Genomic DNA, 16,791 nt, shown 5'->3' with positions numbered 1-16,791 from the left:
ATAAAAGACCAAAAATAGTAGGGGGGACATTTGATATTGTGTCCCCCCTACTATTTTTGGTAGGGGGGACACGTCCCCCCTGTCCCCCCTGGGATTTCCGCCCATGCGTCTGACAAAAACTCAAATACACACACACACACACATGTCATGAAAAGGGGATCTTAATTAGTTTGTTGTATAATCAATATTAAGACATACATAACTCGCCAATCAAAATGCAAGCGTGCAGCGCTAGCTGATACGTTTTGACAATCAGACCGGAAAAGGGATATTTTTAAAACTTTATGGAATACGCAAAAATAATAGGTACCTGATAAACAAAATTTGCGAGCGCGCAGCTCGAGCAGAAAATGTTAATATTCAGACCATAAAACTGGCGTTTTTACAGAGCACTTTTTAAAAGTCAATTTGTAAATCACACAAAATAATGAAAGTTCGATTTCCGAGATGAAATATGTTTTGTATATTGACTTCCAAACTTGATATTTAAACTCCATATTGAACAAGATATGAAAATCACCTAACAGGCAATGCGAGCGCGAGCGAAAATTTTATATAGTGACATGAAAGATTCTTTTTATTTTCCAAGTCTTCCCTTCATCTTATTTTATTCACTCGTCTTCCTCCTCTTCTTTTTTCTCCTCTCTTTTCCCGCCTTTTTTAAATTTCTTTCCTTTTCCCCCCTTTTTTGCTCCGCCATTAGGGGGGGGGGGCCCTGAATCCGCCTATTTATATAGGCCCCTATAGGCCTATACTAGTAAATTTATTTGTGTCCGGGATTGTGTAACGTAATAGTTCGCCACGCCCCCCCCCCCCCCCCCCATATAACGATGCCCTCAAAATTTGCGCATGCGCGGAGCTAATGATTTTGCATGTGATCTTTTTACTGTTTACATAAGTTCTGACTTGTGTTGGTTAATTCGCGATTACCGAAATTCTATCGAATCCTAGACTTCACTTGAAGTCAATATCATCGTAGAAAGTGAAGTGTATTTTATGAATATGGCCGAACGTTTACCTCAAGAGGTAAGTTTAGTAGTTAACATATTAACATAAAATTTACGTTATTTTTTAAATCTTAGGCTTATTTTTTTAGGATTCCTACGCTACAGCCGGGATTCCAGCGGTTTCACAGAGAAGGTTACGCCGAAACCATCGGGCTGGATCGTTGGGTTAAGGTTGCTACTTGGCCTGGGGTGAACCGACTATAAGTCAGTCACATCATAGAGCTATTAGTATTACTATGGTCACATCACACTAAAATAGTCTAGACTAGGATAGTACCAGTAGCTATAATATATCACAGCCGATTCGAGTTTAAGACATTGTCCTATCTGTCGCCGTGTTAAATTGGCGAGATCAATAGTGACAAGTCAATAGTAACTTAATTTCTACAAACATTCAAACTTAAAAAAAAAAAATGGTTTGTGTGGGAAAAACAAACATTATGCTCTCCAAAATTATTACATTGATTTCAAACTTACATCGTGTGGACTAGGCCCTACTTTGAGTTCCATAATAATCCATTTTACAGAATCTAGACGATCTTGTAAGTTGTCACTCGTTCATCCCCGAAAAAGTCGCCATCTTGAAAATATAGAGTTTCGCGAGATCTGACTTCGGGGTTTTTAATTTTCTCTCTTATCATCGCTATTCGATGAAGCATCAATTTTCTTTCTTTTCGGACATGATTATGAGTTCGAAAAGGTCTTTTGATGCTGAAAATAAAAAAACAGTTAGGCAAAATTGTGTTTTTTAAGTGATTTTTTGTTTGCATAGTTCATTATTATTAATATTTGTTTGGCCTTCGTTTGTCTTATTTCTCAGGTGGCGTTTTCTTGACGCCGATTAGACCAAAAGCTTCAGTCTCTGTATTTTGGTTGTTCCGCTGAACTGCGTTGGCTCCACTCACCAATACATAGACTGAAGAGTTGTTGGCCCGTACGTACAGCCAACGTATTAGCAGTAACGTTAGATCTAACATTCGGCGGAAACCCGATTTTCGGATCGATATTTTGTACATAAAATGTCACATTATAAAAAAAGAAAGTACATTCAAACTTACGAAAAAATATATAAAATTCAGAAATATCGTACCTCCGACCACAGTTACCCCTAATTTCTTTCAAATGATGATCGAAACATAGTCATCTTCAATCCTTTCGTTGGTCAACGTAAGTTGCCATCTTGGATGACGTCATCTCCTTACAGATGTATTTACCAGTTGCTATATATCGCGATTTGTGCCGCTGCTTTGCGCTTGTAGATGTGTGTGCATTCGCTCGCATTGATTGGCCAGGATGTCAAAAATTTAATCGGAAAGCCTTGATAAAACACAACTCGTTGAACGTAGAGGGCAGCAACACACGGCTGCCATTTTTTCCTCTCCGGCAGAAAATTTAAAAAATAAGGAATAAATCATCGGTAACGTATATTTTTGATATTTTCTTAGAACTTAAATAGTATCAAAAGAAAGATTAGAGTCTAACGAAAATAGTGGGCCTTCGTTCAAGATAATATAATGTCATTTAGAATAAAAAAAAAAAAAAAAATCTGGACAAAACCCGTCCTCCGAAGTGCTGACCTGATTACACATGCAGGCTCGCACTAACACACTACCGTCGGTGAATGGGGATTATAGTAAAATGTCAGAAATCGTTAAATAAATCCCCAGAAACGACGGTTATTCCTGCCTAGACGCTGATGTATGAATTAAGTAAGCTTTTTTCTCCAGGTGATGGTCATTTTCTGACTTCACAAATGTGTCACATATCGCCCTCAAAGCTTCAACGCAAGGCGATGTTGGACTAATGAGTCATAATTTTTCTCAAGTTTGAGCGAGGTTGAACTGTCATTAATAATGACCCTTTTGAAATTTTTGTTTGATATACAAATAACAATACATGTACGTACCTCTAATGAATAACAAATGTCGCATTCAACTTGTGCACTTAGGTGAAATGAATGGGTCTACCGGATCGAGCTCTGTGTGTCTCTAGTGCAGTGGTCACCAGTAGAACATGTATAAGAGCTGGAGAATCTGCACGTGGCGTGTGTGCATGTATACAATTACAAGTGGTGTGCCATCATCAGGTGTGACTGTGAAGCCAAAGGAAACAAAGGGGCTACATGTATGTTAGCCCCCTCTTCAAATATATTTTTTGACAGCAAATGGGTTTACATCAGGGATGGAAGGGGTAGGCCTATATCTCTTCAAATATAGTATCTTTACACCAGGGGCAGATCCAGTATTTTCCAAGGGGGGGGGGGGGGCACATTTTCCCAAGGAAAAATTTGACAAGCCCCCCCCCCCAAAAAAAAAAAGGTTTTCAACTAAAGGTGAAGTACATTTCGTCCACGAAAAAAATTGACAAGCAAAAAAAGTCCTCACTTTCAAGGGGGGGGGGGTACAGTCGTGTTTTAACAGCATTTTTACATTACAAATTTTAATTGTGCCTCTCAAAGGGGGGGGGGGGGGACATGGGCCGGCTGTGCCCCTGGATCCGCCTGTGCTTGACACCAGAGGTTAGTTACAAGGTATGCCCCCCCTTTTAAATGTTTCATTTCAATGCAAGTAAATATTTTCATGCCCCACTTAAAAATTTGGGAAGCCTGCAGCATGAGTCCTATACAATGTACATGACCATTGGAGGATCCAGGGGGGATGCACATCCAACCCATGGTGTCTCCATCATTTACTCCATGGTAAATGCAAAAACTTTAAAAGTAAAAAGTGCCATATTTTTCAGATTTTACTCAGAAGTTTTTTATTAATCTTTATTCCACATAGCCTAAATGTACATACTCACTTACTGAGAGTCTTGTTTAGGCTTAGACTAAATTGGTCAAAAGTGGATAAACACAGGATGAACTGTATTCCTCATCAATCATCACTCGAGGTGATGGAACCTCTGTGTTTTCCTGACCACTTTCATTGACCAAAGTGCAGTAGCAAGTATCGACTCTCTACATGTATTAGAGCACATTCTCTTCAGAGGAAACCTTTATTTTTTTCACCAATAATTGGCAATATATTTTTATTTAGAAGAGTACAATGTATGAATTTTTTTTCTTCTGATCAATGTTAATATTCTTTGACTTCAGGTGATATGGGGGAGGGATTAGGCCAGATTTGACTGCCAATCTGTGTACATGTGTGAGGAGGAGAACAAAGTTTTTGTCTCACCTGCGAAGCAGAGTGAGACTACATACTGTAGGCGCCGCTTTTCCGGCGACGGCGGCGTCAACACTAAATCTTAACCAAAGGTTAAGTTTTTGAAATGACAGCATAACTTAGAAACTAAAGTATATGGACCTAGTTCATGAAACTTGGCCATAAGGTTAATGAAGTATTACTGAACATCCTGCCTGAGTTTCAGGTCACATGATCAAGGTCAAAGGTCATTTAGGGTCAATGAACTTACATGTAGACCATGTTGGGGGAATCAATATCAAAATCTTAACCTACATGTAAGGTTAAGTTTTTGAAATGTCATAACTTAAAAAGCATATGGACCTAGTTCATGAAACTTGGCCATAAGGTTAATGAAGTATTACTGAACATCCTGCCTCAGTTTCAAGTCACATGACCAAGGTCAAAGGTCAGTTAGGGTCAATGAACTTTGGCCGAGTTAGGGGTTATCTGTTGAATTACCATCATAACTTTAAAAGTTTATGGATCTGATTCATGAAACTTGGACATAAGAGTAATCAAGTATCACTGAACATCTTGTGCAAGTTTCAGGTCACATGATCAAGGTCAATCTTGGACATAAGAGTAATCAAGTATCATTGAACATCCTGTGCGAGTTTCAGGTCACATGACCAAGGTCAAAGGTCAATGAACTTTGGCCATGTTGGGGGTATCCGTTGAATTACCATTGTAACTTTGAAAGTTTATGGATCTGATTCATGAAACTTGGACATAAGAGTAATCAAGTATCTTTGAATATTCTGTGCGAGTTTTAGGTCACATGATCAAGGTCAAAGGTCAATGAAGTTGGGGGTATTTGTTGAATTACTATCATAACTTTGAAAGTTTATTTTGTCTAGTTTAAACTTGGACATAAGAGTAATCAAGTATCACTGAACATCCTGTGCTAATTTCAGGTCACATGACAAAGGTCAATGAACTTTGGCCATGTTGGGGTATCTGTTGAATTAGTATTACCATCATAATTTTGAAAGTTTATGGATCTGATTCATGAAACTTGGACATAAGAGTAATCAAGTATCACTGAACATCTCGTGCGAGTTTCAGGTCACATGATCAAGGTCACAGGTCATTTAAAGTCAATGAAATTTGGCCAAGTTGGGGGTATTTGTTGAATTACCATCATAACTTTGAAAGTTTATGGATCTGATTCATGAAACTTTGACATAAGTGTAATCAACTATCATTGAACATCCTATGCGAGTTTCAGGTCACATGACCAAAGTCAATGGTCATTTAAGGTCATTGAACTTTGGCTATTTTGGAGGTAATTATTAGATTGCTGTCATAACTTTCAAAGTTTATAGATATAGTTTATAAAATGTGGATATAGGGGTAATCAAGTATCACTGACAGGTTTTAGGTCGCATGATCAAGGTCAAATGTCAATGAACGTAGTATTGTATCATTATATGAATGGTGTTTTTTGTAAATAATTATTTTATAGTAGTTTTCAAAGTCAGCACTGCTGCTATATTGAATCGTGCGATGCAGGTGAGACTGCCAGAGGCGCACCACTTGTTAAAGATATAAAACTCCTCAAATCACAGACTTTTTTGTCTACTAAAGTGTTAATATGTGAAATTGTGAATGATGAATATCACCAAACATTGCATTCTTAAAAAGTTAAGTAAATGAATCTTTAGTTTTTGTATGTGAAAGTTTGCATGTTGAACTTTGGGATATCTGCATACAGTAGCACCCTCTTGGTAATGTTTTTAATTTTGTATTTTGTTTTCAAAAGGCTATTGAGCGCTTATCTTGCAAATTTTGAAATCTACATGTAGTTCGAAGATCATTTCCTGAAATTTGTGCCTTATTTACGCTTACGAACTAATGAGTTCCAGAGACCCCCTTTTTTATGTGGTCAGTTCCAGAGCACTGCATTTTTAGCAATCGTTGATCCAAGAGCCATTCCGTAGACCCCCATTTTAAGACTAAGATTTAGTTCCAGAGCCTCTGACCCCTGACTTTGGCACAGCACATAGGTATCATGTTATAATTTGAGTGCCCCCCCCTGAGATTTTATCCCCCAAATAAGTATAAATTATGCCCCTTATCAAGGAATTTTATATTGGCTGAAATCCAGACTAGTATGAGAAAAGATACCCTAAACATTCATGAGTGAATACTAGAACTACATCCTTGTTTTGCTTTTTTTGTGACTCCATTCCTCCTATTTGGCATTTTGGACATTCTGAATGAGCCACCCCAGAGGCCTTAGCCAGAAAGAAGGCTGCCCTTCTTATACATGTACATTTGCTGATCACAATTACATACCGGTATGTAGTTATTGTATTGGTCTACACCTACACACAATGTACATTGCAGGTTGGATTAAGAAACTCATTAATATCATTCAATGCCATTAGTGTGTCTAGCTTTCATAACTTTAGAATTTACTGGTACCATAGATGTACATGTAGTTTGATGGACCTGATGGCAAGAACCTTGTTAGCAAATTTTACATTTTACAACATGTTACTGTTTGACTAATTTTTGGGGAGTGTTGTTTTATGAGTAAATTGAATCAAGACCTGCACGTATGTTATGATTTGATTTTGACATTTGTCCTGAAATATAGAGTAGAATAGATCTTAAAAACTCCTTCTGAGCAACTTTTATAGATATCATGGCTGTGCAAAGTGGGGGGGCAGTTATCCCCCAGAAATTTTGAAAGCCTACATTCTTTTACTGAAAATTGCCACAAAATTCAAAAGTGTGCACAAAATCCTTCAAAATACAAAAGTGCTCAAATGACAAAGCTCAGTCGCTTCGCTCCCTTGCTTTCATGATTCTTTAAAAAAAATTACGCCCCCCCCCCCCGGAAAAAAATTATGCAGACCTTGATAGACATTTAATAGCACTGATTGACTGATGCATGTACTTACATGTATACTGTGAATGATTATGATGATGTATCCAGTAAGAAATTGTTGGCTTTCCACATACTGTACATCATTTTCCAATCAAATATTATCTGTGTGTTAAATTGTAGGCCTACTGTACGTTTGTTTTTCCACTTCCAGTTTTCACTTATTTTTCATTCTAATATATTGCAGTTTATATCTGCTGATTTGTGAATGTGTTTTATAAAATGTTTTTCTTGGAACTCATTTATTCTAGGTCTGATCTGATTTTGAAATGTAGTGTACATGTACATGTACCTACTTGTCTATCTTGGTGTATGGTGCAAACTTTGCATGCTGTCTCATAATAAGGTTGATGCAATGAATCATATTGGAATGATTGAAATCTCAACTACATGTAGTTCTACAGGATATGATGATGCAGTATATTCCCTCACATACATGTACATTACTAATTTCAACACTTTTGAAGTTATGCTGGTCAAGCAAACAAAGTACAGTATGAAGATTTTACAGTGCAATGCCAAATATCAGCAAACTGATTCAACAATAACATGTATTTGTTTCTTTACAGACTTAGTATCCTGAAGTATGATTGTTGTCTTTTTGATAATAAAATACAGACAACACAGTGTTCTTCATTATATCCACCACACTTGCTGGGTGCTTTACGGAGTGATAGATCTGTGAAGTACTCAATGATTATTGTTAAATTATTTATGGACATCTAATTATGATTGAAAATTACAGTATGTGCATACATATGATACCTTTTGTATGCTATGGGAGATGTTGCAAGAAACTGATCTTGAATTGATAACAAATTAAAAATGATATTGTATTAATCATATAAAAGATCTAAGTATTTTTGGTTGCATTAATGCAGACCAACAATTAATGAGTTTGCAATTAATTGCAAGACTGATTGGTTGATTCTTTGGGTGAAATTTTGCCTGCAATGAAACACCTTAGTATTTTTGAAATATGAGTGTTCCTTGTGAATAAAGGGTTCCACCCAAGTTTGTATTAATTTGTTGGTACTGTGAAAGTAATATTTTTCTATTTGTTCAACATACTTGTATTTCTGTTCATACAAAACTGTGTGGCACCTCTTTTCATTATACATATTTGAGTACAGTATATTGCTGTTGGTCACATGCAATTTATCTTAAAAATCTGTGTGGATAAAAGTGAACATATCTAAATTGAATTGGATTATCATTAAATTGCATTTCATACTTCCTTTTGTCATTTCAGCTTATAGCTCACATCCTGAAATTCCTGTGCTACACAGATCGAGAAGAAGCATCTGTGGTCTGCAAACACTGGTTCCATGCATCCTTAGATCCTGCACTTCACAGAAACACAAAGATAACCCTGAGGGCATCATCATCAACAGGAAAACACCTCCAGGATCTTGGACACAGGAAGAGTCCAAAGCTAGTCATCACCTATGTGGAAGGAACCAACGCCGATTTCCTCCTGAAAGAAGTCGGTCGGCACCTTGGTCCTCATCTGCAATATCTATGTCTCAAAGGATGTGATCTGACACAAAAGATGTTCCTAGGTATTCTCGCCCATTGTGACAACCTGACATCACTTGATCTTAGTTGCTGTAACAGTATGTTCATGTCTGGTACACTTTTGCAGAAGGATGCAGATAGGCAAGTGGCCCTCCAGGCTTTCAGGAGGTTAAAGAAGCTATCTTTAGCATCAATTAGATATCTTTCTGATGCTCTCTTTAATCTGTTTGTAGCCACCACTCCTCAACTAGAAGACTTGTCCCTAGCAGGATGCAACATAGCGTTTGAAACAGACCCATACCGCAATAGAGATATGGGAAAGGACTCTGTCACTTTGCTTAGTTTCTCAAATCTTTTGGCATTTGTGAAGAGATTCACATCAACCTTGACTTCTCTGGACCTTAGTTTAACTACAGTTACCAGTGAAGCATTGACATCCTTAGCCAATGTGCCAAATCTCAAGCTGAGGCGGATTGTTTTGGTGAGGTGTACTCATCTAACAAATGATGGCGTAAAGAATCTTGCAAATCTACAACCAAGCCTAAAGGAAGTAATCTTGGCATCATGTCCATCTGTTGGAAATGTAGCTATCAATGCTATTACACAGAATCTTGGAAGCTTGGAAAAACTGAATCTAAACAAACTCAAGTCCATTCCTCAGGATACCTTTGAGCAGCTGACATCGAACCTGACCAAGTTGACCCATTTAAGTTTAGCAAGTAACCTCAATCTCAAAGGAGCTCAGATGCTGAAGGGACTGAGGGGTGCTTCTTTCTCACACTTGAGGTCATTGAATCTGCAAGGTTGTCCACAAGTGGACGATGACGTAGTCTTCTGCATCTGTGATGCTGCACCCGATCTTCAAGAACTCAATCTCAGCTCCTCTCATGCCATGACAGACCTCAGCGTTCATCGCATCTCTGCTCGGCTCCACTGCCTTAAGCGGCTCAATCTCAGTTGGTGTCAGCGGATTACTGATTTTGGTCTCCTTGGATTAGATAAGGATTGTCCAGTTATCTCTCCTCCCGATGAATCCTCAAAGCACAGCAGTGATCGCTACACTCGCAGTCACAGCAACATGGGCTTCTTTCGGCCTGCAAAATTCGAAGAGGTCATCTTGACCATTCCAGAAGATGAGATGCAGGAATACCTCAACTCTACATCAAGAGTAGCTATCAATGCCATCAAAACTCTTGAGTATCTCAACCTTGCCGCTTGCCATCATCTAACAGACCGATGTATTCAGGAGAGCATATCCTTTCCGCGCCTGCAAACCCTGGATCTCCGTATGTGCCGCAATGTCACTGACAAAAGCCTGGAGTCTGTTGCAAAGAACAACCCCAACCTGCAGGACTTGACGGTTAGTGAATGCCATCAAATAACTGATGTAGGTGTGACAGCTGTAGCAGAGGGGTTGTGTCGTCTTTCATCTCTGGTCATTCCTCGTTGTCTCATCACTGAAAAGAGTTTGGATGCTCTGGCCCAGCATTGTAGGCACCTCAAGTTTCTGGATGTATCTCAGTGTAATGTTCCTATAGCTGCCGTAGATACGATGCGTAGCAAGCTGCCATGTCTCCAGACCGTTGTAACATCATACTTAGATGGCAATCTATCTACAATGTACCAACCAGAATTTTTCTGAGTAAATGCATTCAAGGATAATGCACAGTACAATGTACATGTACATGTACATGTATGTTTGTTTGTGTATTGCTTGTACAAGATATCAGTACTAGGATTTGTTTTTAGGATGGGAGAAGTCCAGCCAAAAATTAACTCAAGCCTTAAATTGATCTCATATCCACACCATTTTGCAAAACACATTATTGCTCTTACTTTTTAAGGTTCATTTTCAAAATGTATTTTGGTAGTTTTGTCATTCACTGGTCACCTCAACAGACTGCTTGACTTAACTGGAAAGGTGACCATACATGTACGTACATGTAGTAGATTTTTAGCAGCAGGGCCCTAATGAGAAAAAGACTGTATGGTCCCAAAGTCAATGATGGCATCTTTTGCACAATTTATCTCCATGTACACGTAGTAGAAACAGATATGATATACCTAGCTCCAGATACTGGGCATTGAAGCCTTGGTGTACTGGGTTCAGTCATTTCACATACTGTCTATTCTCTGTCCTACATTAACTTGGTACATGTTCAGTCTCCCAGTACAAAAGATCAATAGGCCCTACTATATTTTTTTTTCATCATTGCTTAACTTTATCTTGTTTCTATAATAGGTTATCATAATGTACATATATGCTTCACAAGGAGTCAGATAGAACTTGTCTAGAAAAAGGCTAACTTTCTTACTATTTGCATACTAATGTGTGAAGTGGAAGAGAGGGAGATATGCTTGGGAAAAAATGAAAATGTGATATTGAAAATAGATCAAAGAAGCATTTTTCAAATAAAAGTGTTTGTTTTTGCCAATTTAAAAAAAGATTAAGAAAAGTACATGTATTAATGGCAATTAAATCAATTTATATCTCTTAAGTGACCCAAAGCAATAATATACCTTGGAACATTCCAATCTGTGATTTATCATTTTTAATTTATCATGAAGCATACTGTACTGTCCCTGCCTTTATACATATATCAGAAGGGATTGTTTGTGATTGAAAGACTTGTGTTACGCACAATTGCCCCAGTATGTAAAGAGAAATATCCTTATTATTATCAGTTGTATTAGTACGTAGTAGTATTAGTAGTAGTAGTAGGAGTAATTGTAGAAAAAAAAGTGTTTTTATTTTACCTGGCAATGTGTACAATACATATACATGTAAGAGTCTGACATTTAGCTCTGGCATTATTGGTTTCATAATAATAATATATAAGAAAAGGTAGATCTTCAAGTTTTGTTTGAATTGATCCAATAGTGGTGACGATTTAAGGAGATGAGGTACTGTACTATGTTTATTGTTCAGTGCTTTTTACTGTACTTTAGAGTTTACTTTTTTAGGGCTCAACAAAATTACTGCCTGTATTTTTTTTACACTTAATATGCAGTACTGGAAAAATGATAGAAATTAACTACATTAACTCCTAAACAGTTACTTTCACTTCATTCCCTACAGATCTCTTGTGTAAATTATTAGAAAATGTTGTTTGCTGTACATAGTAATATCAATGTAAATTTTCAAAAGTTTTACACTGGGAACATGTACATGTACTTATAATAAAGTAAGTTATTTGAGATACAGTATTTGTAGTTAGTAATGAATAAAGGGAAGAAGAATTTATATAAAGGACGGGGGGGGGGGGGGTTGATTGATTCATCTTTGCTCCTTATTTACATGTAATCTCCAATATCATTCAGTATAATCATGGACCTATTTCGTAATAGGTCCATGGTATAATAAGCAGATTGGTTGGTCAATAAGAAAATCCTTGGTGAATTGTTCACATAAATATATGCAATGAAAAATTTAATAGTAAATTTACCCTATGCAATAATTTCCCTACAGTGGTGTGATCCTGCATTACCCCAATAAGAATGAGAGCTTGATACATGATGACAAACTTAATGTAATTTTCAGGTAAAACCCGCCAATTAGTGTAGGCATAACCTGATATATGCTGATAACATTCATTCAAACATTCTTTTTGTGACAAACAACAACATTGTTTCTTCACAAAATAAATGTGGTTGCTTAGAAAGTGTAATGCTTAATGTATTATTAGAACATTCACATGAAGGTAAAATTTAATGTCATGGTGTCTAAAGACACTTTTTAATTACCCTGATATCCATGTGATGTTTAATCAATGTATCATTAGGACATTAACATAGAAGTAAAGTTTAATGGTGTATAAAGACACTTTTTTAATTAGTCTGAAATCTATGTTCATTAAAGAAATTTTTATCTATATTGTACATGAAATAAATATTTTATGTAACATTATGTACATGTAGGTTTGAATGAAGGTTTGACTGAATGATATTCTATGAGTTTGGAAAATCCATTGTAAATTATATACAGTATATACAGTTATATATTTAAAGTGTACTTTAATATGATAAACATCTATTTAGTTTTAAAACAAATTTGAATTCTATGTGTGGAATATGAAATATGGCAATGATAATCAAATTTTCTTGTATTTTTGAGGGAGGGGGGGGGGGGTCACGGGGTGTTGGGAAATAGGGGCTTGCCCTCATGTACTTTCTTTATAGTAATTTGAACATACATGTATGTTTGTTATGTTATCCTCAATTCATTGAGTTCATGTCTTATTAGAAATTACTTAATGAATTCATGTAACAAGTCAAAGAGTGATTATATTTTTGTGGGAGGCAAATATTTTCTTTTTTAATCATTCCATACAAGAAATATTCTAATCTATTAGGCCACATGGCCAGAGTGTTTATTCCCATGAATACTGATTTTTTTTTTCCAGATGTTGACAGCTTTTGTTTGTATTAAAGTAGATGTTGACCATTTTTTTTATATTGAAGTACATGTAGATGTTGACAACTTATATAGGCCCGTATTCTGAAGTCCAGATTATCTTGAGCCAAGGTCCAACTCTGTTTTATGGGAAATAAAAAATGTCTGTCTAATCAGCTGTATGTGTCTCATGTATATTGTGGTCTTTCCTTATGTGTTAATGGTGACGAAAACTATTTCACTGCTTATATTTAGACAGTTAGGAATGATTTGGGTGTCAAATGATAACAAGTCCTGTTCAAGATTTGTGTGATTTTTAAACTACAACTCTAGACCAGAGTTTGAATTAAATTCAAGTTCAGGATGTGGGCAATATATTGTACATGAAGATTATTGTGTTCAGTCATGAAGCACAATCAGTTCTTTATGATACTGCCTCATTCGTGGTGCCCTCTGGCCCAATATTGACCAAAGATTGTCCTATGTAAATACTTTTGATTTCAGATAAAATTTCCATGATTGTATGTTGTATAAGAAATATCAGTCGATATCTTTATATTCTATCTAATGGTGTTATGGCTCAGTTGGTGGAGCATCCGTCTCACAACTGGGAGGTCAGGAGTTCAAGCCCCAAGCCACATCAGACCAAAAGACATTAAAAGATGGGAATTGCTGCTACCCTTTTTGGTGTTCAACAATTCAAGGGATAGAGCTACATCGATCTGGCGCTGCAGGTTGGCTGCTGGGCCCATGATCGATTGGGAGAAAATAATTTTTGGAGGAATTTTTTATTAGAATTCATTTCGAACAATGAAAGTTGATTTTCATTTTTTTTCTTTATCTATTTGAGAGGAGGAATTCTATGTCCAAAGAATCACATAAGCTTCTCATTGTATGTGGCGAATGAACATGTTTATATGTAGTTCAGATTGCAAGGTAACCTTTACTGATTATTGATTGAATGTATATCTGCCCATTCTTGTTAAAATTGATGTGCAATTGAATTTATTAACTTCCATAGTTTATTTCATATTAAATATATGTAGACATGTATAATTGACATATGTAATAAATACTATGTATATCATAAATTAATTGTATACTTGAACATTTGTTTTTATAGTCTATAGTACATGTATATGTTCCAGTAAAAGTTTAACATATCATTTGACAGACTTGTTATTTTTTTATCAATATTTGATCCTTAGACAATTACATGTACAGTATACTTAATCACAGAAGAAAAAAAAACTTTCTGAATAGAAACTAAATTCTCATGGAGTTGACCACTAAAGATATCTCCAAGATATATTTTTTAAAGCATTTTTATCTCATTATGCTGCCCTCACGGAAAAAAACCTTTCTGAATAAAAACTAAATTCTCATCGAGTTGACCACTAAAGATATCTCCAAGATATATTTTTTTTTAGCATTTTTATCTCATTATGCTGCCCTCACGGATTGTCAACTGTGTGATGTCTTTGATCACAGAAGAAAAAAAACCTTTCTGAATAAAAACTAAATTCTTATTGAGTTGATCACTAAAGATATATCCCAAGATATATTTTTTTAGCATTTTTATCTCATTATGCTGCCCTCACAGATTGTCAACTGTGTGATGTCTTTGATTTTTGTTTCTTCAATTTTTGTTTCTTCAATTATTGAGGTTATATTTATCAAGGGGAATTAGTTTGTGTTCAGTTTTAATGGTGGGGAACAGAAACGTAGAAAGGTTGTTACATCGTACAGTAGGTAGGTGTCCCCCTTATTTTTGTTTCACCTGCATAGCAGAGTGAGACTATAGGCGCCGCTTTTCCGACGGCGACGGCGGCGGCGGCGTCAACACCAAATCTTAACCTGAGGTTAAGTTTTTGAAATGACAGCATAACTTAGAAAGTATATGGACCTAGTTCATGAAACTTGGCCATAAGGTTAATCAAGTATTACTGAACATCCTGCCTGAGTTTCATGTCACATGACCGAGGTCAAAGGTCATTTAGGGTCAATGAACTTAGACCATGTTGGGGGAATCAACATCAAAATCTTAACCTAAGGTTAAGTTTTTGAAATGTCATCATAACTTAGAAAATATATGGACCTAGTTCATGAAACTTATACATAAGGTTAATCAAGTATCACTAAACATCCTGCATGAGTTTCACGTCACATGACCAAGGTCAAAGGTCATTTAGGGTCAATGAACTTTGGCCGAATTGGGGGTATCTGTTGAATTACCATCATAACTTTGAAAGTTTATGGATCTGATTCATGAAACTTGGACATAATAGTAATCAAGTATTACTGAACACCCTGTGCAAGTTTCAGGTCACATGATCAAGGTCAAAGGTCATTTAGGGTCAATGAACTTTGGCCAAATTGAGGTATTTGTTGAATTACAGCCATAAATTTGAAAGTGTGTTGGTCTAGTTCATAAAACTTGGACATAAGAGTAATCAAGTATCACTGAACATCCTGTGCGAGTTTCAGGTCACATGATCAAGGTCAAAGGTCATGTAAGGTCAAAGAACTTTGGCCACGTTGGGGGTATTTGTTGAATTGCCATCATATCTCTATAAGTGTATTGGTCTAGTTCATAAAACGTGGAAATAAGAGTAACCAAGTATCACTGAACATCTTGTGCGAGTTATAGTAGTTTTCAAAATCAGCACTGCTGCTATATTGAATCGCGTGATGCAGGTGAGACGGCCAGAGGCATTCCACTTGTTGTTTTAAACAATTACTTAAAATTTTGTTCTTTGGTAATTTTTTTTATACAAAAAAAACAATATACCATATCAGAATAATAATGGATAGCTTAATTTATATCATTTCAATCCTGCGTTGTAAAAAGTTGAATACAATAAAAGGAGTAAAATTAAACAAATGAGATAGGAAAAATATTTTTAAGATATTTTTAATTGGCCTTAAATCGTGATATGCATAACGTTAGATATATCTCGATTAGGTAAAATAATTCTTAATTGTTTTTGCATATTTAAAATTCAATATACAGGAAAAACTTCAAGCCCTTACCTTGAATATCAGGTTGTCGTTTGTTTCTCGTAATGTTGAGGATTTACATCGTACACGTCGGAAAATTCATCCGTTCTAAAAGTTTTGTGCAGCTCAAAACATTTTGTAACGATGAAATCACAGTAAGTGCAGTGGGACCGGGCCTTAAGGCCTGGTCCCACTGCACTTACGAAGGCAAAGCGGATGTAAAACGTAAAAAAAAACTTGCCATCCGTTGGAAAACGCTATGCATCGAATTGGTTGGTTATAAACCAAAACACAGCTCTTATGCTGTACAAGGCTTTAATCTAACCGATACTTGGCTATGATCAGATGTACAATCTGGAGAAATGGCAATAAAAGCCAACTAAATCGTCTCCAAGTTCTACTAAACAGGGTACTGAAATTTGTCTTAGAAGTAAACAGTCAATTAAGTACAGCGAATATATATGACATTTTGAAGGTTGATCAACTAAACAAGAGATGGAACAATCAGTCAGTTATTTTGTCTCGCCTGCATAGCAGAGCGAGACTACAGGTGCCGCTATTCCGACGGCGGCGGCGTCGTCAACACTGAAATATGACCAAGGTTAAGTTTTTTAAATGTCACATAACTTGGAATGTTTGGGGACCGAGTTCATGAAACTTAGACATAAGGGTAATCAAGTATTACTGAACATGCTGCCTGAGTTTCATGTCACACGACCAAGGTCAGAGGTCATTTAGGGTCAATGAATTTAGCCCATGTTGGGGGAATCAATATCGAAATCTTAACCAAGG

General features: G+C 36.4%; 1 protein-coding gene across 1 annotated transcript; it reads left to right on the top strand.

Annotated features, from left to right (window-relative positions):
- The first annotated feature begins 861 nt into the window (after nt 1-861).
- Nucleotides 862-14,090, top strand: LOC129260849 (F-box/LRR-repeat protein 20-like). The gene is made up of 2 exons (XM_054898843.2): nt 862-1,026; nt 8,341-14,090. Exons 1-2 carry the CDS (start codon nt 997-999, stop codon nt 10,246-10,248), a joined length of 1,938 nt encoding a protein of 645 aa, XP_054754818.2. The 5' UTR covers nt 862-996; the 3' UTR covers nt 10,249-14,090.
- Nucleotides 14,091-16,791: the final 2,701 nt, after the last annotated feature.

The sequence above is a fragment of the Lytechinus pictus genome, unplaced genomic scaffold (genome assembly GCF_037042905.1).
Source record: "Lytechinus pictus isolate F3 Inbred unplaced genomic scaffold, Lp3.0 scaffold_19, whole genome shotgun sequence".
NCBI lineage: Eukaryota > Metazoa > Echinodermata > Echinoidea > Temnopleuroida > Toxopneustidae > Lytechinus > Lytechinus pictus.
Note: the sequence above shows the minus strand (reverse complement) of the source record. Positions and strands in the feature narration are given on the sequence as shown.